The following is a 23,807-nucleotide window of genomic DNA, read 5'->3' as shown; positions in this document are numbered from 1 at the left end:
GCAAGAGGCCATAAGCCGCGGTGAAAGAAATTTTCAAGTACCCACACTTAATCATTGACAAGAGGGGACATTCGGTTCTATTCAATGTTCAGTTGTTTTTGCGCTAAGTACTCTATGAGGAATCTAATCCAGGATTGCTCTGATAAATTTGGGCAGTACACCAAGACTTTGAAGTGTCACTTGTGAATCTATAAACAATCCAGTGTGAAATTTAGTTGATGGTCTATCGAGTAGAAAATGATTTGCAGTCAGTGCTAGTGAACCTTTAAAACCTGAGCGAACGTTAGGTAGGGGTCTAGAATTCATGAAGCCTTCTATTTCGCAGACAAACGTGTAGAGTGATTCGTCATTAAGCGTCTGGGATCCGATAACTTTGTACAGAGAAAGCTTGAATATGTGAACCAAACGTTCCCAGCTACCGCCGAAATGTGGTGTCGTGGGTGGATTATACTTCAATACTAAAAAATTGTCGGAGGCTGAAGAGTATCATTAAAAACTTTGTTGTTTGCCAAATTCACAATGCAATATTGTAGAACTTCGATTGAACTGACAAATGACGTTCCATTATCGGAAACCAATTTATTGGGTCTTCCCCGACGGCTAACAAAGCGTTGAATGCGTGGAGAAGAAAACAAATCTACTTTTTTAGAACAATCTTAGGAGAAAACAAGATTTTTTCGAGGGGAGGGGGATTTCAGTATAAAAGTCCAATTTCGACAAAATTTTTTTGTGCGCCGTAGGCAAACTTTTGAAAGAAAAAGGCCAAAAAAGTCGCTTTCAGGCGCTTTTCGGAAAACTTTTACCAAAAAATTGTGTTTTTTTTTGGCGCGCGCTTGCCCCTCAAAATTATTATTTATTGGCATCTTCAAAAAATTGGCAAAATTGGCATCACCAAAAATGGATATCTCAAAATAGTAAGAAGGGGGACCCTTTCGGCCGGCAGGGGTTCGAATGCCTGAGGAAAGAGGCCTCTGCCGCCCCCCTCCATGCTCTTCCGTAAATACACTCAAAATACACTCTTCCGTAAATGCAAACAGTGTTGTCTCACTAGAAAAAATTAAACTCTGAAGAAAAGTGTTAGGTCTTTTTTTCAAATCACGATGTGCCAGAGGGCCTACAGTTCAATGAGGCAATGCTGTTTGCAAATGATATAACAAAATCTAGATATCAAAACTTTAAAATCTATTTAGTAGACGTATGAATTCTGAAGGCTTTTGAACTAACTATTAAAAATCCAGCGTGATTAAATCCAGAATAATTTAAGTTAAAAAATCCAAATTTTTTTTTTCGGATATCAATGCAAAAATGGGAGCTCATTTTTTTCTAATGAGCCTGCTCCATACGACCAGTTTCATTTACTTGAGAGTGTTGTAAAGTCAAACACGTAATTTCCGTGGGAAACATAATAGCGTATGACTAAATTTAACCAATTTTTTGTTTTGGTATCGAGATCAACATTTTTCTCAAAAGTAAGAGTTACTAAGTTTCAATTTTGAAAACGTTTGTTAGTAATTTTTGTTTCGACAGTTTTAGAAGAGAACAAGACTGCTCGTATCAGGACAAAGCCTTGAATAATCCGCCTGCATTTTATTTGGTCTCGATTAGTTTTTCGTAAATTTCTTGTTGGCAAAATTATGAATTTTAGGCTGATCATATCAAAAGTTAAGTGATACAATTTGAGTCGTGTATAAAAAAAAATTATTAAGCTCCCTCAATCAGATTGATTTTGTGGTACGGCTCATTTTCCCACACATGTAAATTACAAAATGAGCAGTTTAGACAGACTCGTGTCAGGTTACTATAGTGGTTTGCAGATCAAAGGATGGATCCCCGAGAAATTAGAGTTTTGTAATATTGATCTGAAGAAAGAAAAACCACCGCAAGCATATATATTCCTCTTTTTCTTCGAATGTTGGAACATTGACGGATTATTTGTGCTCGAGGTGTTTTTTTAATCTCCATACAAAATTGGACTTTTAAACCGACAAATTTGACAAAATTTGTTATAGATCATTTGCAAAGTATTGATGTCTTAAGCTCAAAACAAAAAATATATATCTGTGATCCTTTGTCGCAAATTTATGAGGATGTTAATCATTGCCATTTCGGCCAATTTGAGACAAAAACGTGTATTTAGCGCTTTTAACGCGTAAGAGGAGATTTAATTCGTCTTTGAAATCGTTACAAAATAGATGAGGCATGATCTTTGGTCTATTCAATATTTTACCAAAAGCAGATTAAATAACTCGTTAAACTTGACAAAACGCGTTAAACTTGATATTTTAAGACGCGTTTTTCTCAATTTGGCTTCAGTTTAGGTGAAAACTTATGAAGACAAAGTTTCCTTAAAAATTCAGCAGAATTAATATGGTGTAATTTGTTTTGAGAAATTCGCGCCCAAAATTTTATCACAAAAATAGGTCATTTTGGCTTTTCTTAGTTAATCAAAAATTACGCCAAAAATACCCAGTCGATTACAAACATAAATATATCAAAGTGAGCTTCTTACGTAGCCCAACAAACTTTAAGCAGGGTATATTCTCCAAAATTGTTCAAAAATTGTTTTTAAATAAAAAGTTGGTATTTTTTCTAGTAAAAACGACCATTTTGTCTATCAAACAAAAATTAATTAATTTATATAATTATTTTGGAGAATATACCCTTCTTAAAGTTTATTGGGCTATGTAAGAGGGTCACTTTGATATAATTATAATCGACTGGGTATTTTCGGCGTAATTGTTGGTTAACTAAGAAAATCCAAAATGACCCATTTTTGGGGTAAAAATTTCGGGCCCGAATTTCACTAAACAAATTACACCATATTAATTCTGCTAAAATTTTAAGCAACTTATTGTCCTGATAAGTTTTCACCTAAATTCAACCCAATTTGAGAAAAACGCGTTTTAATTTTCAAGTTTAGCTCGTTTTGTCCGGTTAGTTTATATCAGCACTGTACTGCGCAATATAATGCATTCTTATAACACGCGTAAGCATCAAGTTAATGCGTTCTAAATTGAATTGAGTACACATTTTTAGTCCTTTTAAAAAAAAAGGACGCTAAACCCTAAGTATCTTAAATTTGAAGAAAAAACTGAAAAAAAAATCGTCTTTTTTTTAAATATTTCGTCAAATGATTTCGATACTTGTGCTCCTATGCCACTTATTAACGGTTCTCTTCGTTGTGCTTCAAAATCCATGTCTTTCTCGTGATTCAGTTGTTTTTATGCTGTAATTTTGTATTTTTTAAAGAAGAATAGACTGAATATCAGAAAAATTTTAGCAACGAGGAAGCATATGATGGAAATGGTGACACGTTCTGCAAAGCAATGCTTTCGGCCGAGTCATACGTCGACATAGTGAGTTATGTTATCAACATGACTATTCCTGTGGCGCTTGTAGTTGTGTTCAACTGCATGATCGTGGTAGCACTGGTGAGAAAGCCGAAAGTGCAGAGCAGTGGCAGGTTTGTCAATAGTTAATTTATTAATTGAAATTAATTTTAGTCGATATTTAATCTATGGTTCAATGCCGAAAGCAATTTTGGACTAATCATAGAGTTATTTGGCTAAAAAAATCATTTGGACAAAAAAAAACTAATTCAGGGATGGCTTATGATGGAAACATTTATAAAAAAGATTCGAAATTCAGGACGACCTTTGGAAAACACGACACAGATAGTTCTCCGCAAAAACAATTTTTGTCAACCTTTGTGAAATGTAATACAGGCAGTAGCGGATTTAGGGGGGGGGGTGGGGGGGTTTGTCGGACGCTTTCTTCCCCTCAGGGATTGGAAGCCCCTGCCGACCCAAAGGGCTCCGCCTTTGTACTATTTTGAGATATCCATTTTTGGCTGACTGACCTTAAAATTTTTCTAAAGGCGCCATTGGCGCCAATATATACTTAATTTAAGGGGGGAGCGCGCGCCAAAAAAACGCGTTTTTTTGGTCAAAAGTTTCCGAAAATTGCCTAAAAACGTCTTTTTTGGCCCGTCTTTTTAAATATTACTGCCTCATCCAAAAATATCATATAGCTTTGACTTTCAACATTAAAAAATTAAGGTTACCATTTCGAAGTTATTATCGGCGATCAAAAAAGTTTTTTGAAAATTTTCACGATTGTTTTAGACACCTCTAATCAGGGGCGGATCTAGGATTTTCTCGGGGGGGGGGGGCGGATTTTCAAAAAATTTTCCAAAATTTTGACGACCTTTTTTTTTTTTTTTAGGTCGACCAAATTGATTTTTCGAGCTCTCATAAAGCACTGTTTTGCCCCTACTTTGGCAAAATTTTGTGCGCCGCAGGCAAATTTTAAAAAAAAACAGTCAAAAAAGCCGTTTTTGGGCAATTTTTGAAAAATTTTGACAAAAAAATCGCGTTTTTTTTGGCGCGCGCTCCCCCTCAAAGTTAGTATATATTGGCGCCCAAGGTGCCTTTAGAAAAATTTGAGGGTCGGTCGGCCAAAAATGGTTTTCTGAAAAAGTATCAAAGGGGGACCCTTTGGGTCGGCAGGGGGTCGAATCCCTGAGGAAAGAGCGTCCGCCCCCCCCCCCCCCAAATCCGCCCCTGCCTCTAATCCATTGTTTAAAACTCTCCTAAAACTCAGAACACAACTCAGTCAAAAATTTTAGAGCCGGAGTCAAAATTTATAAATGATTTTTGTGGTAGTTTTTGATGAATGATGAAACAGTCACGACTATTTTTTGAAATACTCGGCGGCCCTTCTGTTCTAGTGCGGCGCGTTCTGCGGGGGACAAACAGCTGTCGGTCTATCTTCTGGGAGTGACTGCATTCTTCGCATTCGCAGTCGTCTCCTCCAACATCCTCTTCAAACTCTACTACTTCTCCACCCCCATATTCACCACTGCAGTTCACTCACTACTCTACTGTCTCAACAGGGACACCACTTTAACATCCCCCATATGACAAAACACCCAGCATGTCTATCTGTTTATCCCCCCCCCCGCCACCCCAATCTAAAAAACAATGAATCTGGTTCAGTGCAGGTTAAGATCACCTACGTAATACATGTTCAGGAATCCCAAGTTATTATAGGGGTAAATTTGATTAGCTTTAACGAGTTTCTGAGTCCCTAGAAAAGATTACCAAAATTATCTTTTAAGGGATTTACATAAACAGGATTTTTCAGCAAATGCAATTTTTGAATACAGTAGCAAATAGCTTCTCACAAAATTTAGCGAAAACCGGAAGGAGTGTTTAGATAAAATCTACATACACTCACTCAGGCTATGAGCAATTAAAAAAATCAACACCGCTAAAATCTGATGTTCTGAAAACAGATTGAAAAAAGAAGCTGAAAAATCGGAAAAAATTATATCCCTTAATCAGTTGGGGGGATGTTAACTGGATCCCAATATAGCATCATCAATGTATTGTTCTACCTGCACAACCCAACCATGCGACAGACACTCAAAACTCTCCTTATAAGGAAATGAACACAGCGTGGACATACTCGTTTCAACTTAATTCTACAAAATGGACCAAAAATGACTATGAAAACAGCAACTCGACTATAAGTATAACCTCAGCAGCACGCAACAATCCACAGACTTACTGGTTTCTTCTCGCTTATCGACTGAAAACGAGGTATTTTCATGCGCGAACGACTGAGGGTGCAAAAAAATTTCTGGACCAAGTTAACATCCTCCCCCCTAAACACGTTTAGGGGGAAGAATGTTAAATTGGTTCTAAGTTGGGAATTTTCAGCCAATCAGAATCGAGCATTTTACATGCAGCGCTTAGCAAATTTAATTTAATTTAAGCGCTGGGGTGGAGGATCTTAACTTAGTCTATTGGGGGGGGGGGGGGGGGGGGAGGGGGGGGGGTAGGATGTTAACTTGATCCAAATTTCTACCAATTAGAATTCGTTTGTTTTTCATTTGCGTTTTAAAAAGTATTTCATTGTTATTTTAAACCGAAGACAAAAAGCATCAAAAGTCAATCATTAAATTGATTTAAATATCAAGTTAACTTGAAAATATATCAAATAACAAATATCAAAAATAAAAAGGATTGCGAATTTCGGGAAACAAGAGAAAGATTGTTCACATTTTGATCAAGAGTTGTAATACCGGTCTTATGCCTCTTTTGATTGGGGGAAAATTATCTGCTTTTTGTTTCTGAGTTTTATATAAGGCTGATTTTAATTAACCAGACAAAACGCGTTAACTTGAAATTTAAAACCCGTTTTTCTCAAATTGGGTTGTGTTTAGGTGCAAACTTATGAAGACAAAACTTGCTTAAAATGTTAGCAGAATTAATATGGTGTAACTTGTTTTGCGAAATTCGGGCCCGAAATTTTACCCCAAAAATGGGTTAGTATATATAAAATACCAATTTCCTATTTTAAAACAATTTTTAAACAATTTGCAATTATTTTTGGAGGTTATACCCTTCTTAAAGTTTGTTGGGCTACATAAGGGGCTCACTTTGATATAATTATGTCTGTGATCGACTGAGTATTTTCGGCGTAATGGTTGGTTAACTAAGAAAATCCAAAATGACCCATTTTTGGGGTGAAAATTTCGGGCCCGAATTTCGCTAAAAAATTACACCATATTAATTCTGCTAAAATTTTAAGCAAGTTTTGTCCTCATAAATTTTCACCTAAACTCAACCCAATTTGAGAAAAACGGGCTCTAAATTTCAAGTTTACGCGTTTTGTCCGGTTAATTTAAATCAGCACTGTAGATACTGAGTTTTTTAAATGCTAGTCATGCAATCTCACAAATGAAGCTAATCAGGGGCGGATTTAGAGGGGGGAAGGCGGGGGGACGTTCTCTCCCCCCCCCCCTCCTCAGGGATTCGACCCCCTGCCGACCCAAAAGGTCTCCACTTTGGTACTTTTTAAGAAATCCATATTTGGAAGACCGACCCTAAAAGAGCGGGAGCGCGCCAAAAAAACGTGATTTTTTGTCAAAATTTTCCAAAAAGTGCCCAAAAATGGCTTTTTTTACCTGTTTTTTTTTTCCAAAAGTTTGGCTGCGGCGCAGAAAATTTGGCCAAAACAGCGTCTTTTTAGTGCTTTAGTAGAACTCGGAAAATTTTGTCGACCTAAAAAAAATTTCAGCAAAACTTTCCAAAATTTTTTGAAAATCCGCCCTACTCGAGAAAATCCTAGATCCGCCCCTAGAGCTAATGAAAAAACGCTAGTCATACAGTTTTATACTATGAGCAAGGATAGCCGGTAGCAGCGCAAGTAGGACAGAATGTTCCGACCGCAATCTTAGAATTTTTTCAAGTTAATATCTTTTTCTTACGTCGTGTAATGATAGAGCTATTCAAACACGTAGAAATTTAGTGATTTAGGCATAAACGACTACAATTGTTTTCAGTAAAATATATAAAATAGAAAAAATGATTTTTTTTTATCGTTTGAATTGCGACTGAAAGGGCCTTAATATGATAAATCACCCGAACCAGTCTGATGGTTAATTATGGTAACTGATTTTGCGTGGAAAACAAAAAACTCAAAACACACCGGTATAAAAAATTCTTCCCTATTTTCAATGGTCGGAACAAAAAGTCATGACAAAATCTTTTTCAAAAATTAGTGTTTTTTTTCTGCATCAACAAAACAAACTCGAGATTTACAAAACCGAAATTTAAAAGTAATGGTATTAAAATTGATTTTGGAGATTGAAACTTGATTGCACATTTTTTCGTCAAAAAAATTTTAGTTCTGTTTTTTTCCGCATAAAAGTAACAAAAACCAAAAAGTGGGTTTTGTGTGTATCTATAATTATTTCTGTTTGGTTTGCTATGGCAAAAAAAGTCTATCAAAAAAACATGCCGCAATTTACAAAATTCACAAACAAGCTTTTTAGCCGTACACAAAAATTATAATATTGTTTATTTAAATATAATTACGTGTGGAATTAGAACCTTAAATTACACCACAAACCTCAAAATGCAGTTTATCTGCGAGATTCTTGTCACTGAATTGGTTCGTTTTTTCAAATGAGAAAACTTTTGGTTATTGTGTTTAGAAAGGAACACAAAAACTTGAAGCAAACTCAACGAACTCAATTTTTTCACAGAGAAAAAGGCAGTCACACAATTTCATACAACGAAAAAAGCTCTCCACACAATTTCATTCTGCAAAGAAATGTTAGTCACACAACTTCACACTGTAAAAAATTGCTAGTCGTAAAGTTATCTGATCTTTTCTAGATGTGTGACGTATGTGAAATTGTTTGAGTAACGTTTTTGTCAACTCGGGTTTTTGTCCATTAAAATTTGCGCCAAAATTACCAAGCCAATTGCTGCCACAAATTTATCAAACTAAACTTCCTTCTTTGACTAACAAAAATCAAGAGAAGCATATCCCAACAGCTGTGCAAATTGTTCAAAAACTGTCTTTAAGTTAACAATTTGCTTTTATTCCGTGAAAGTGGCATTTTCAGCTACCAAACGAAAATAATTGCCTTAGAAACTTTAGATGACTATACCCCCATCTTAAGGCCTAAAGAGGAGAATCAATTTGTTATACTCGTTTCAGCAATTGACTTTGTAAACATGGCGTAATTTTTAATTGACAAACATACAAAAATGACGCGTTTCTGGGGTAAAATTTAAACAAAATTGAAACAAAATTTAAACAAAATAAAAAAAACACCTTTTATTGAAATCCAGAAAACACTTTTGTCTGAAGAAACTGGTATCTGCCAATTTAACTTTTTCAATTGCAACACAAAATTAGTCAAGAATTTTTTTTGTTTCGACTTTCGACGAAAACCGAATATGCTTGGGGTAGTTTTTTTACAGTCAATTTCCTGCAATCGAAATAATATTTTTATACATAAAAATTTTATACCTTATTGAAATTATCGACTCCCTGAAAAAAAAAGAAAAAAAAAGGGATTCACCGTACAATCCCCCCACCCATTAAGTGACCTACCGTAGAATGCCCATCGCAAGCCTTTACTTTGTTTCTGTGTAAAATATGCATTGCAGACAAACGCACAAATAACATTCTACAATTTTTCTACAATTTTTTTCGCGGAATTGAATTTTTATGCTATTAATTACACAAGTAATATTTTAATTAGATTTTTTAGTTATACTGCTAATTTTGAACAAATCTAGTCTATACTCAAAATTAGCTTATGTTAAATCCATATTTTCTCCTCTCTTCCCCCCTATATTGATTTGAGGGGGAAAGGAGGGGCTGTACGATTGGTCCGTAAAAGATTATTCACCTCCGATATTTTTTCGAAGTTCTGGGAGCTTAAAAATTACCAACTTGGCCATGCTCTGAAGTAATTTTTTATGCGTGACTTGAAGATTTTGATAATGCTGACAGCGTAACGCAAAATATGTGTCGACTTATCCGCGCATTAAAATGTTCCAAATTGAATTGAGGCTAGCTAATCGGTCGTATTAATACTGTACAACTGAGTTTTTCACAATTTGATATTGTCCAAAACTTATAAATTTTTATGGTTTTTTCCCCAAAAACTATTCGATATTGATAAAAGGGCAATTGGAATATTCAGAGCTTTGTCTTAACACATGAGCAGTCTTGTTCATCCTTAATTTTTTTTTTATAAATCTAATAAATTTATCGAACAAAAAAACGTGCGATGTGTCTTACGTGAACAAAACAGTTGATGAAAACAATAGTTAATTGGATTATTAAAATTTTTTTATTGTTTTTATCTATTTTGACAGTTCAAATTTTTTGTTAGAACTTGTGGGCTTCAATACAAATCAACTTGGTCACTTTTGTAGCTATATAAGTCATAAATTTTGTAAGAATTTCAACTCATAGTGTCAGGCAATGCAATTTAGTCCGATATCTAATGATTTTGACAATGCAAAGCTTAAACAGACCTGTTGCGAGTGTTTTGACTTTCGTCAGTTTTCAAATATAAAATTATTATCTATTTTAGTTTCTTAATTCAATATTTTTTCAGTTTTTTGAGATCCTTTCCCCATACAAAGCGTTATGTACACTTTGATAAACTTTGCGTCTGCAAACGGAGTCTTTTCATCAATTAATTGGCCTCAATTCGTTTAAGAATCAACTTTCTGCCGAAATATTTCCAGATTTCAAAATTTAAAATTTGTATAATTTTGAGCTGAATAAGTCAAAATTGGTCAAAAGAGACAACATTATGAGCGCAAAATTTCCGTATTGTTTTTGAATTGAAAATCGGAAGAAGATGACCGCTCATTTGAGAGTTTTGATAGCATTCAAGGTAATTGAGATAACTTTTGGCTAGTTAAAGAATAAAGTCAAACAAAATACCAAAAAAAAATCGGAACAAAGTAATAAATCTTGCTGTTTTTATTTTGGAATGATGCCACGGACAATTTTATTTGACGAACAAACACAAAAAAAACTGGTGAAGATTGCCTATTATTTACCTCAAGTTGGCCTTATTGGCAATTTTAAGCCTCACAATTGATCACAGGGAAGTTTTTTTTATTTCATTTTTTTATGATTTTCACCACTGTAAGAGTTTTTTATATGACACTACAATTAACAAGTCGAAGTTCGTTCCAACCGCTTCAACCTTGCATAAAATTCGCTCAAGCTACCTTATTTTTTAACGGTTTTTGAATGTATTCTCAAAATGGGGAAGAAAAAAGAGTTGTTTTTTGAATTTGTTCCAATTTATTTTTTGAATTCAATTTTGATTAAAATAAATATTTATATTTTGATAGACGCTTTAAATTGAGAAAAGTTTTTTCTACTGTTCATTTGACGGATGCATGTCAACAATATCTACTAGGTTCACAAAAACGTTTAAAATCAAAACAGTTTAACCATGTTTCGTCTATCGAACGTCAGAACACGCGAATTCGTCGAAGCGCTCAACAAAGTGTTGAACTAGCTTTTGTCCATAAATCTTGTTTCTCACCTTGTAGCCTTTGGGGAGATTTTTTTAGACCATGGTTTTTATTGTCAAATTTAAAAGAAATATTTCAGTTATATTCATTTTTTGTAAAAATGTGGGGGTTTAATGATTGCTAAAATAAAGCCAGTTTGAAACAAGTAACGCACCATATATTTCCCGCTATTAATGGGTATGCGGAGAATTAATCCGTCACAGAAATCGTTCCAAATTGGTTGAAATGCTAGTTGTCATGATTGCTACGTTACTAGGAACAAAATCTATCACTTGGTACTAAATACGGTGAGTTGAGGGATGATTTTCAAAAAACTCATCAATTTTTAGAAAACAAAATTCTCCATAGTCCTGAAAAGGCAGTAGAAATTTCAGGGCTTCGTTATGATACGATTTTTCTACATAAAATCAAGCACAATATTTGCACTTTTACAACAGTTGTGGAAATGCTTAATTTTAAGATTTAGAAAATAAGTTGTCAAATTGGTTTTCTGAGCTCTTCTGCAGCAAAAACCCAAAATTTTTAACCAGTTTTGTGAAATCGTTGAACTAGATGAAATTTTTGGCCACCGTTTTGGAATTTTTGAAACAAAACAGCATAGTTTAGAGCGCGAGATCCAACATCAGTATTAGCTTATGTTCGTTGATGCGGTGTCTTATGATTCATTATTTGTTCCAAGAAACCGAAGACAACTTAATTGAAACAACCAATTAATATTTGAGTAAATTTATTCATAATAGTAACAATAGAAGCAAAAGTTAATAAAAATGCAAGAATCACCACCAAAATCTGTGGCTCTGTGATTGATCAAAATCTCTGGCTCTTTCAGGCAGACTAAATGGTGTACAATTACGTAAATTAATAATTTATTGGATACTTATTATTAAGAGTTCAAATAATACAAGTTAGCAGTATCTGAAAAAGGGATAGTTTGTTTCCTTTGTTGGTATCTTGGGCGTCACTGGGTTCCGGCAGCTCCTCTGGCGCCTTATGACTGTCCGGTGATCTCAGCCAAAATCTGGTCAAGTTCTGCCATGATGTTTCTGAATTTGGATCTCTCGTTGAACAAATCTTCTTCCACGTTGTCCAGCTAAAAATGACACTTCTTTAAGTTTGAGCTTTAGTAAGAATAAACAATTTCTCTTTAGTTTGAAGATGATTTTATAATATATTCACGGTAACTTTTTTGCATTTCAGCTCAAAAAAACGCCACCAAAAAAAAAGCAAAATAATTATTTAATAATTGTTAATAATAAAAAAGGTTCCAAAACGTAATTGGATTGGATCACTTTTACAAAAACGATAATGCCAAAGCATCCATGTTCGGTGAATGAAAAATTAATCGAATGGATCAGTTTGCGAGATGACCGAAGTCAATGATTGAGTTTTCCAGACCGATGCAGAAAAGTATTCAACGAATTCAAATATTTCATCGCATGGATATCGGGTCGAATGGGTAATAGTTTTTACGTTGCATTTAGACTTAGATGTTAGGGCGTCATCGAACGGATAAAAGGGTTGGTTGTTGCACTTGGACATAGGAGTTGGGTCGAAAGGGTACAGGGGGTTACTTGCTGTACATAGACGTAGACGGTACAAGGGGAGGGGGTCGAAAAGGTACTATGGTTGCATATTGCACATATCCCTAAAATGTTTACCTGCTGTTCGAGTTTGTTGATGGTCCTCTCTGCGAACTCGGCTCTCTTCAGTGCCTCCTCCAGTCGCTCGTCGAGGTCCTTGATTGTCGTCTCGTACTCCGACTCCCGCTCGTTCGCCTGCTCCAAGTTGACCTCGACCGACTTCAGGTTACTGGCCAACATGTTCAGCTCCTCCTCGTACTCGGTGATCTTCCTGCACACACACACCCAACACCCGTCACTCACACGTTTTTACTAACAGGTTACAACTCATTATAATAACAAACATTAATAGCAACATATATTGCTTATATCATCTTATTACGATAGAATTAAATGACATTTTGGAGATAATTCAGGGCAATCAAAACATAAAGATGCTAAAATATCAAAGTTATAGGGTAGTGCAGAGGGAAAACATGTTATTAACAAGATCGATTAAAATCTAACGGATCTTTCAACTTAACATCTAAATTTATATGTTACCTTTTGTAATTGAGGCGTTCTTTGCGGTGGATGGATTAAAAAGAAAAAGCGAAGCTCAGAAAGAGGTTTTCTACCTCACCAAAAAAACGATTGAGCCTTTTAGTCCAATTACCACCCAAATTCATAGCACTACAAATGATTTCTAAAGCTGTAACTACTCAGCGTTTTCATAGAGTCGACAACCTAACGGTTCGGTAGTTGCACGAGTGCATATTCCATAGATGAAGACTATTTGTCTCCCATTGGAATGGCCTAATGAGCACAAACACTGGAATTAAGGCGCTCATATATGTAACTAACCTGGATCACCCAAGATCACCCGGTGAAAAAAATTAAAGCTAAGTTAATTGGAGATGAAATTTTGGTTGATAATTCGAATGCGATTTTTATGGAAACTTTTGATAAAGTATTTAAAAAAAAACGTTTTTCCTTAGTATTTTTGACAAATTGCTTTTTTGCGCGTGCTATCTTTTTCAAATTCGTATAGATTGGCGCCTTTTTGAAAGTATAAGATCGGCCTGCAAAATCATTATCAGATTAGGAGTTTTTTTTACCTGTCAAAGGCCCTCCCTTAAAGGCGCTTCTGTCAATTTCTTACAGAATACAAAGTCTGGAGAAAACTGATTTAAAAATGTCTTCAAAACTAAACCGGATCTCTGCTGCCAAATGAATAGCTGTGTTGTTAGTTAGATGATATTGCTTGGTGTCTGCGATGCTCCACATGCAAGTTAATAGATTTGTTATATGACATATCAGGTTGCGTTTTTATAGTTTGGAGAGTTATGATTGGCCGGTAATCTCAGCCAAAATCTGGTCAAGTTCTGCCATGATGTTTCTGAATTTGGATCTCTCGTTGAACAAGTCTTCTTCCACGTTGTCCAGCTGTAAAAAAAATCACTTAAAAAATTTATAAAACCAAAACAGTATTGAAATAATTTGCACGAATTTGCCATTAAATTATTTTTCAGTATCGAATCTCATATGAATTTTTGTATCATTTTTTTCGAATCAGTTGTCAATGAACTGCCAATAAAAATAGTATTTTGTTATCAGAAAACTCTTAAACTAATTGGCTTGGTAGTGAAAGGTCGGATGTTCGAGGCCGACCATGAACCATGCTCGTTGCTTGCGGGTGAGGCAACATTACCCAGCCGAAAAAAAACACAAAAATTGCATGTAAATTTCAAGCAGGGCTCAACAGTGCGCAGCTAAGAAAATAGTTACCTAAAAATATTTTTTTACTAAAATGAGCTGCGAAAACCTGATAATTCCTACTAAGATAGGAAAAATTCCTTGGAAAAAATTTCTTCCGAATTTAAATGATTTTTTTTCAGTGCAGGTACAGTTTTTTGCACGATGTGCGAAACTTTAAAGCTATTTGTTGGATTTAATTTTGAGATTTTTTTTTGTGAGAAAAGGTCTTAATTTACAACTTTTCTCATAAAAAACTGCAAGATTTATAGAAAAAAGTTATTCGAAACATTAAAAATTATCAAAACATTATAAAATTTTTTTGAAATTCAGTGTTTTTAACGCTTCTGAATTTTTTTGAAATTCGGAAGCGTTTTCAGTTAAATTCTCACTCTAATTATTTATTTGTAAGAAAATTTGTAAGAAACTTGTAAGATAGTGGATTTTACTACAAATCTTGTAAGAAGTTCTAAGATAGGGGGAATTTCTTGTAGAATTGTCAACCCGGGCGGTTCTACGTTAACAACTGAACAGTTCGTATGTGTTTCCTTTCCCTTGTGAATAATTTTTCAATCATCAAAGTTTCATTCCATTTACGATTTCAGCCTCCACATAACCCACAAAAAGTGGTCCAAAAAATTGTCAAAACCCTCAAAAAATCATTCAAAAGAAGGCACTACAAATTTGGGGTTGGCCTGAAAACATTGAATTTGAATGAAATTGGGAAAAATTTTGTAATAAAAAGGTGAAAATTGAGGCGACGGCGGACCTGCTGTTCGAGTTTGTTGATAGTCCTCTCGGCGAACTCGGCTCTCTTCAGAGCCTCCTCCAGTCGCTCGTCCAAGTCTTTAACTGTGTTCTCGTACTCGTATTCCTTCTCGTTGGCCTTGTCCAGCGCCACCTCTACCGACTTGAGGTTATTCGCCAGCAGATTCAACTCTTCTTCATACTCAAGCACTTTACTGCAAATCACAGTAGTCAACAACAACACAACACAGCACAACACAATACAGTGACCCCCTCGGTAGTCAACCAATTCAGATTGACCCCGAGTGGTTAGTTAGTACGGGGCAGCTGCCTTTTCAGTCCACATGCACAAACAAAAAATTCTAACTTTTTTGATAACTGTTTGCAGAATGCTTCCAAAACTCCAGAAAAATGTGCAAATCAATTTCATTTATAGCCGTTTTTTTTTGCTGCTAGGATTAATTATTCAGCTAATTGTTCCATTGACGCAGATTTTTGTGCCATTTCAAAGTTATGGTGTTCATTTTGTCTGTCGTTTTGTGATGCAGACTGAAAAACGCTTCCCCGGTTAGTCATTACTTGTCATAACAGGCTAACCACTTCTGCAGTAATTAATTATTAATTGCGTCAACTAATTAATTAAAACTCCATCGCAATTTTTCTTGTTTAAGGTGCTCCAAGAATACTAAAATGATGGTATTTAAATGCTGGATAGGGTAAAAAACTGATGTTAAAAATTTGATTTTTGAAGTTTTTTGTTTAATTATAGATAACAAGTGCGGTCATATACGCAATTCTTATTCGTGAATAGATAAATTTAGTGTGCCTTTATGTGAAAGTCAAGTTGTGTAGTGATTCTATAGTGAAATTAGCTGTTTTCACTGTAAAATGGTGAACTTAATATTTGAACAGTCAGCAAACAGTTTTCACCAATTTTCGTTTTTTGAGAGGCCTTATTTTCTGTTTTCAAATTTACCTGAAACCATCAATGGCAGGAGACTCTGATAATCAAATTAATTAGAGGGTTCAAATGATTAAACCAGGTAAAAATACCCAAGGTTCATTTTTGCTCGCGAGGAAGATGCCCTAAGTACCCTTAAACTGCGAACGAGAAGTTATTACAGGGGCGGATCTAGGATTTTCTCGAGGGGGGGGGGACGGACTTTCAAAAAATTTTCGAAAATTTTTTCGACCTTTTTTAGGTCGACCAAATTGATTTTTCGAGCTCTCCCAAAGCACTGTTTTATGCTGTGCGCCGCCGGCAAATTTTTGAAAAAATAGGCCAAAAAAGGCGTTTTTAGGCTTTTTGGAAAATTTTGACCGAAAAATTGCGTTTTTTCGGCGCGCGCTAACCCCCCCTCAAAATTAGTATATATTGGCGCCGAAGGCGCGTTTAGAAAAATTTTAAGGTTATTCGGCCAAAACTGGACTTCTTAAAAGTACCAAAGGGGGGACCCTTTGGGTCGGCAGGGGGTCGAATCCCTGAAAAGGGGCGTCCGCCCCCCCCCCCCGCTTCCCCCCTAAATCCGCCCCTGAGTTATTATATGAAGTTTGCATGATACGTCAGTCATGACTTCAAGAACCGATGGAATAAAACTTAGATTTACATGAAATAATTAACTAAAAAGATCATGAAGTAATGATTTAAAACATCTGGTGATATCTGCAGGTGGTTTTTCATCAAGTTTCAAGTTCAAGTTTCCGTGAGAGAATATTAAAAATGGTAAAACAAGCGAAGTGAATCAGTTTGCTTAATTTTGTCTTCCTTCAAAAAATCATAAATATTTCTCGCAATCGTGCAATAACCTTACTATATATACCTAAATTGATTTCTTTTAGCCCAATATTATCAACTGGTTTGACTAGGAGTCACCTTTAGAAGTCATATTCAACTCACTTGGAGACAAACCTTTACTAAAAAGGTTCTTCTGAACTGTTAAACAGAGATAAGCCTATTTTAAAATGGCACAAGTTATATATCGTCGAAAATGTAGAGTATTGAATTAAGACAAGTTCTAAAAATAGCATTTTTAAAACCATAGTTTAACATGAGCAATGATCTTCGAGCAGTTTTTTAAGCCGATAACCACGATATTTTCAGCTATTTGGTCATGACTAGAATCTGAAAACTTATAATTATGGTCATGGTGCTAATTTAAATAAATGGCCTTAATCATCGGTCTTAACGAAACTCAAAAAACAATTGTAGCGTTCGTACAAGAATGTATGATTCATAATTTTACAACTTGTTTGTTAAAAAATTGTTCAGTTTGAACAGAAAACCCAATTATATTTATACCAGTTACGTCTAAAGCTACAGCAATCGCCGGATCATTGGCTGCATTGTCTTACGTCACCAAATCGGAATGAAAATACGTACTAAAATTGAAAAAATGACCTCATCCGAAACCAATAGCTTTGAGTAATAGTAGCAGAATTGTTGTGGGATACTAGTCGCACGAATGACTTACGTCTCTCCGCTCTCGGCTCTCTCCTCGGCCCTCTCGAGGTTGCCCTCCACGACTACGAGGGTTCTGGAGACTGCGTCGAACTTCTTGTCCATCTCTTCCGAGATCAGCTGGGCCTCTTTCAGCTGCATCTCCAACATCTCTATCTTGTCGTCATCATCCATCGCCTTGTTCTCCAGCACTTTCCTCTCTCTAAAATCCACTCACAAACAGTACAAACCCCCCTTGAGTAACCACCAACAACCACTATTAAATAAACGCTGAACAAATGTTTTGTTCACAGTTCCGTCCGTTTTACCACCCCCCCCCCCCCCCCATCTTACATTATTTTTCATATAATTTTGTCATTTTATCCTTAATGATGAATTTTTAGTGCATGCAGCAAAAACTTTCGCCGTGGCAAAGACTTTCTCTCCTGAAAATTTCAGAAAGACCCCCTCCCCCTCTTAATAATTTTTAAAAGTCTAACCATTTTCCTTTGTCATAAGCAAGAGAATGAAATTCAAGAACCAGATCAGTACATAATGTTTTTGGAAAAGCCAAGAAATGCATGCAATAAGTGATGTATCGAAGTTTCACCTGGTGATTGGGGAAGGTAATATTGTTTGCGACAAAAGTCACTAGAAAAATCTGAAGGTAAAAAAGAATGTGAAAAAGAGTATAGTCGTGTAGCTTTGTAGTTACCGTTCGAGTTCGTCGGCTCTCTTCTCGGAAACCTCCAGCTTCTCGGTGGTTGTGTTCAGTCGCTCAGTAGTCCTGTCCAACTCCTCCTCCGCCAATTGCAGCCTCCTCTGGTACGCCGCCGACTCCGCCTCCGATGTGGCCTGAAAAGACATACTTATCAAAAACACAAGGCCATAAGTTCAATACCGTATAGACCAAGGAGTTAGTTTCTAATTTGATGGTTTGCAATGTCAGTTGCTCGACTTAGAACCAAATTATAAGGTTTTGTGAAAGTTACTACTATTTTGGGTCATTTTCTGTTCGAAATTTCACGACATGTCAGCCTTCTATATTGGAGGCTGTGAGTTTTATAGCCATGGTAATAGGAACTCCATCGCTCAAAGTTAAAATATCAAAAACTCGAAAGCTTTCAGGGCTTCGATTGCTGTTTTTGACTGCTCCAGTTTTGCTTTATCTGATGCAATAATTGCTCGAGGTCAATGGCGATGGAAACTTCAAAACATTTCAACAATGACTTTGAGCTGGATTAGTATGAGTGTTATATGACCTGTAAAAAATTTTCAAATGTGTTTTGTGAAAATTGATTTGACTTGCCTTCTCCTTGTTGGCGTCATCTAGTTGGTGGTTGGTTTTGTCCAGCTGTTCCTGTACTTTGTCTAGCTCATCCTCCACCTGCTTGGACGCCTTGTGAGCCTCAGACAGCTCCTCCTCCAACTGCACCACACAAAAACAAACAACAACAATATATTGAACATAAAATGTCGAACAAAAAAAATTAACATAATGACGGAAAAAACCTTAACTTTGACCAAAACCTCTGTTTTGTAGATTCAAAACTGTGTTAAACTTTTTGTCTTAAAGCCACGCGTGGATAAAATTTTGAAAAGCTAAAAATATGGATTTTTGGTGATATATTACAATAGGTAGAAATATTTGAGTAGAGCAAGTATTAACATTGAAAAATTTTAAGCCTAATATAATCGCTTCATTTTCAATCAATTGTACATGCTCCTAAGATCACGTTTTTGTCTATGCATTACTCTGTCAGATGAAATGTGATTCAAAAAATTTTAGACTTTGGACTTCTAATGCCACACAATTTGGTGCTGAACTAAATTATAATTGCTGTTTGAAGTATAACAAATAAGTATAACATTCAGCTATTTAACTTGAATCTGCAACCTGTTGAAATATATCATCGGATTTTTAATTTTTGTGATTATTAATTTAAGCTAATAATGTAATTTTTTTTTTCAAAAAAAATGATCGAAAAAAATTTATCACTTATCTTAGAATTTATTTGTTCATGTACTTTTGTCGGAATATGAAAAAAATGTCCTTGTTGACTTTATTAAATCAGCAATTTTGAGTTTCGCCTAAGTTATAGGATCATCTCACAAATTGACTCGTCTTTACAAAGACAATACAACGTCCTTATACATTCTGTAATTTGTCTTTCTTCATGATCTCCAAGAAACCTCTATTTTCAACACCAAAACTCAGATTTTTTGCTTCAAAACTAATTTTTATTGATTTTTATGTAGTTGAATACTTGCTCAGTGTAAAAATTCTGGTTTGAAGTGATCGCATTTTGCACCTCAATCCTGAAAAAGTTAGATTCATAAAATCAAATTTTTTTCTTGGGCTGAGATCACAACATTTTTCATTACTTATTCTGAGTTCCTGGGTGGATCTCTATTCAAAAAAATGCTTATTATAAAACTTTCATAATGAAAAAGTTCTCATAAGGATTTTTTTCATTAAAAAATCAAAACGTAGAACCATTTAAACTTGTTTTAATGAAATTTATGCCTGTTTACTGATCGAAAGCTTTGTGTTTGTCAAAAATTGGTTTTCTTTTGCATAAAATCAATGCTTGTCATACATTTTCCATTCGTGAAAACTGTAAGATTAGCATGATAAGCGTTTTTATGAGAGAAAAAATTTGCAAAATTTTTTTTTTATCATTATTTAGTTGCTAAATCTGTTCTAGATTATTTTTTTTAAATAAAAGTTGACTATAATGTGTTCCAAAGACAAAAACGAAAAACTAAAAAAAAAGTGAAAAATGAAGTCAAAATTATCATGTTTTGTTTTGGTTAATGACAATATAAACTTAAATCTGTCCAAAAAAACCACGATTGTCAACGATTGAAAAACTCTTTATAGGAAGCTTTATAGCCATTTAGAAACAAAATTGTGTCTTATTCATTTTTCTAAGTTACTTGGCGTGTCCCAATATGTAGTTTGATTTGCAAATTCACCGCCAATTAACCCAATGGTTCTCCTGTTTGAGAAATTCTATCGTTGTTGTGTTTCAAACTAATACACAAAAATATAAAGCAAAAACAAAAACGTTTTTTCTATTCATTTATGGAAAATGTCTTTCATAAGACTCCATTTACGGAAAAAAGTCATACAGTTTCATTAACGGAAAATTGCTTGTCATCTTTTTCTCATACGATTTTCAAATCGTATGACTCGCTTCATATGTCAACTCTGGCTATTCCTTTGAAAAATGCTTTCCTGGTCATAAATCTAACCTATCATAATTTCTAATCTATCATTACAAAAACATTTAGTTTTCAAATATTCCGATTATTGTGAAAATTTGGGCAAAGGGTTCGGGTGCAAATTTATAACAATGTAGTCGTTAAACAGTGTTTTCAAAGTTCAGCGTTATTAAAATTCAGCGATATTCAAGTGCTAAAAAGCCTTTATTTTAACTAACTGCTGATGCAGTCCTAATGGATGACTAAAATTTGTTAGTGGTAGTTAAAAAAAAAGATTATTTACGAATGACCGCAAGTGTTTTTCGATGAAAAACTGATAATAGTAATGAAAAGTTATTTATTTATTTTTCTCGCATCTCAAAGCGATAATTGACCAATTAAGCATCCTTCTTCCTGAAACAGATTGAGGGGGAAGATGATGACTTGGTTCTGAGTTCGAATTCAATGCTAATCCGCTTTGTGTTCTCTACATACAGTGGTACGCATTTTAACTCAAATAATATAGAGGGAGGGAAGATTGTCACTTGGTCTGTTTAAGGAGGAGGATCCGCCTTCTGTTTTGAAATGAGATCAAACTGAGTTGTAAACAACTCTTTTAAAAACGTCTCTTATATAGAAAATTTGTGAATCATGTTATCTATAGCTAGGATTACATGAGGACAATAAGAGTTCACGAGCATTTAAATATCTTAAATACCAAAATACCAAGACAGTAAATACCAAAATCTATCAGACAGGTGATTTTCAATTTTACACCCCAACGCCTCCAAATTATTCCTAGGATCGAGATATGAAATCAGGACATGAGGTCAGAGTATTAGGCCAAAAGCGGATAAGCCAGCCTCACGCCCCTGGAATTGAGATTGCAGGGGGGGGGGGGGGGGTGTTCAAATCTGGTCGCACCCCATCGATATGAAGGGTGTAATTAGGGTATTTTTAACTGATGCTACCTTGGCGACTTTGTCCTCGGCGTTCTTCTGGAGCTCCTTGGCCTGTTCTGCCTCGTCCAGTGCCTGGTCGCACTCGTTCTTCAGAGCCATCAGCTTCTTCTTAATTGCTTCCATTTTGTCTAAGAGATGATACGACTGTCCGTGTAGTTATCTAAACAACACAAAACTTATTGTCTCTAACACCGCAACTTACTCTTTCTCGAGCTGAAGCTTCTGATTAGTTCGTACAGAAAAGGGAGGAATGACTTCGATAATTCATCGGTTTATGAGTTCGATAATTAAATTAACGAAATTCAAATTTAAAACCAATTTAAAATGTAATCATATTCGACCCAAAGACTCATCATATTTTCATGATCCAAAAGTCGCGTGAAAAAATCGTTTACTGTCTAAGCGGAATATTGCAGATAGAAGTATTTGAAAACATAAATACTCAATCAGTATTTTAATCAATAATAATTATTTTTTTCAAATTTCAAAATGTAATATAACAACTCGTACGTACCACTAAAAACCGGTTAAATTCTCGGTGAAAAACTAAATATTCTTCAATCAAAATCTATGAAACGTGGTTAACTATTTTAAATATTTTCAACAAACCTGAGAGGAAAGGGTTCGAAAGCAGACCGAGCCAGAAACTTGTTCCAAAGTCAGGGGAAAGAAAATAGTATGAAAATGAGTTTTATCTACCACCAAATTTCGCTGTGCTTAGGGCGCCTAAGTTAAATACTATTGACCAATACGCCCAGTAATAAACCCATAACAGTTTAAACATTCTTAAATTTGCATTGGACAATAATTTTAACGATAACCCCCTAACCTTTCCACGAACCCATTCTCTCGAGAAATCAAAGAGAATTACTCCATGCACGTAAAAATCAAACATGAATAGCCAAGCCGTCGTCGCTTTTAATTTTATACAGATTTTACAAACACATAGAACCATTTTCATTCGAAACAACACTTGGTTGGTCTATTCGCTTTAAGAACTCTCTTCAATAGATAAGAAAGTAATCGAACTAACGCTAGTAACGGTATTATTCCCAGAATAACCCACACCTAGATTTTACACTAGGGCTCGTTTTACACCAAAGCTTTGAAACCAAACCAAACTTGCTTCCATTTCCAAATTTCACAATGACCCAAAGTTGACTCTAGTTATGCGTAGGCAGAGAAATAGTCGGCGCTTAGTGTGGAAAGTTCAATAGTTTTATCCAGCGAAGAACAGTGACCAGTTTTACCTCTTTAGATTTTGAATATTACCGTATGTTAAACTAGCTCGTGGTAACCTGTTTCAATTAACTACGAGAATTTTGGGTGAAACTTGGGGAGTCTTGGGTCTAAAACATGCCTTTCCATGACTAGCTCATGCAAAAAGGAAGAATGGAATGGTATTCTGGTTAAATCTGCCGATAACTTTGAAGCACCATAAAATTGTGCTAAATGATCTAGGCTAACAGAATCATGCATTTGGGCATGCTGGATCTCTTCAACTATATCCCCCCTTTTGCAGAAGGGGGAGATTCGTCACAGGTATAAAGTTCTGATATGCCTAACCGTTGATTTTTTTCTTGATAAGGGGGGGGGGGTATTCGTTACTAGGTACCCGAGGGAGGATATAGTTAAGAAGATCCGGCATGCTGCTTTTTCTGTATTTTAACTTGTAGAGACTAAGATCTGCTTGATGCTGGCAAATCATATCATATGGTCGAGGATGGTGTGATTTTCCATCTATCTCTTTTTGGTTAAAACCAACGTGATCTAAAAATATTTTCGATGAAATGAAAAGTGCATTAAACATTGAAACTATACGAAATAAGTGGGCACTTTTGATATCCTTTAAAATCAATCATTAACTCCTTTGTTAGAATATTTAGTATACTTCATATTTTCAACTTCAAATGAGGAAAACTAAAGGGATTCTGATTAACATTCCAACCATAATTATTCTTTTCGACGAAGGTTAAGCGAAGCAAACTTAGTACTTCTAGTTCTCGTAAGATTAGGGTTTTGTGTATTTCCTAGAAGACATTCAGTTCTAAACTTCAAATATATTCAAAAAAGGATTTGAGATGATGGGTTTAGTACACTAGTCTTAACCTTCGTCTCCATGGGGATAATAGTTGCCGTCCAACGCGTTAGAGATCAAGAAGACAGCGTGGCCAATTTATACTCGGTCAAGTTCTCAGGCGCAAACACATATGACAAAGCCGTAGCCATATGCGAAAGATGTCGATCATTGCTAGCTGAGTAAGTT

At 35.3% G+C, this 23,807-nt stretch overlaps 1 protein-coding gene across 2 annotated transcripts; it reads right to left on the bottom strand.

The window, feature by feature from the left end:
- Nucleotides 1-11,584: 11,584 nt before the first annotated feature.
- Nucleotides 11,585-22,287, bottom strand: LOC134849409 (tropomyosin-like). Of its 2 annotated transcripts, none has more exons than XM_063866507.1 (7): nucleotides 22,151-22,287; nucleotides 21,551-21,701; nucleotides 18,682-18,801; nucleotides 18,088-18,227; nucleotides 17,407-17,595; nucleotides 12,533-12,725; nucleotides 11,585-11,964 (listed from the first exon to the last, which is right to left on the bottom strand). In XM_063866507.1, the coding sequence occupies exons 2-7, from the start codon at nucleotides 21,662-21,664 to the stop codon at nucleotides 11,863-11,865; spliced, it is 858 nt and encodes a 285-aa protein (XP_063722577.1). In that variant the 5' UTR covers nucleotides 21,665-21,701; nucleotides 22,151-22,287; the 3' UTR covers nucleotides 11,585-11,862. The 2 variants fall into 2 exon arrangements, with proteins under 2 accessions (XP_063722577.1, XP_063722578.1); XM_063866508.1 differs by lacking the exons at nucleotides 11,585-11,964; nucleotides 12,533-12,725 and adding exons at nucleotides 13,619-13,879; nucleotides 14,958-15,150.
- Between the last annotated feature and the right edge of the window lie 1,520 nt (nucleotides 22,288-23,807).

Source organism: Symsagittifera roscoffensis, chromosome 1 (genome assembly GCF_963678635.1).
Source record: "Symsagittifera roscoffensis chromosome 1, txSymRosc1.1, whole genome shotgun sequence".
NCBI classification, from domain to species: Eukaryota; Metazoa; Xenacoelomorpha; order Acoela; family Convolutidae; genus Symsagittifera; species Symsagittifera roscoffensis.
This window is presented reverse-complemented; position numbering and strand designations above follow the sequence as displayed.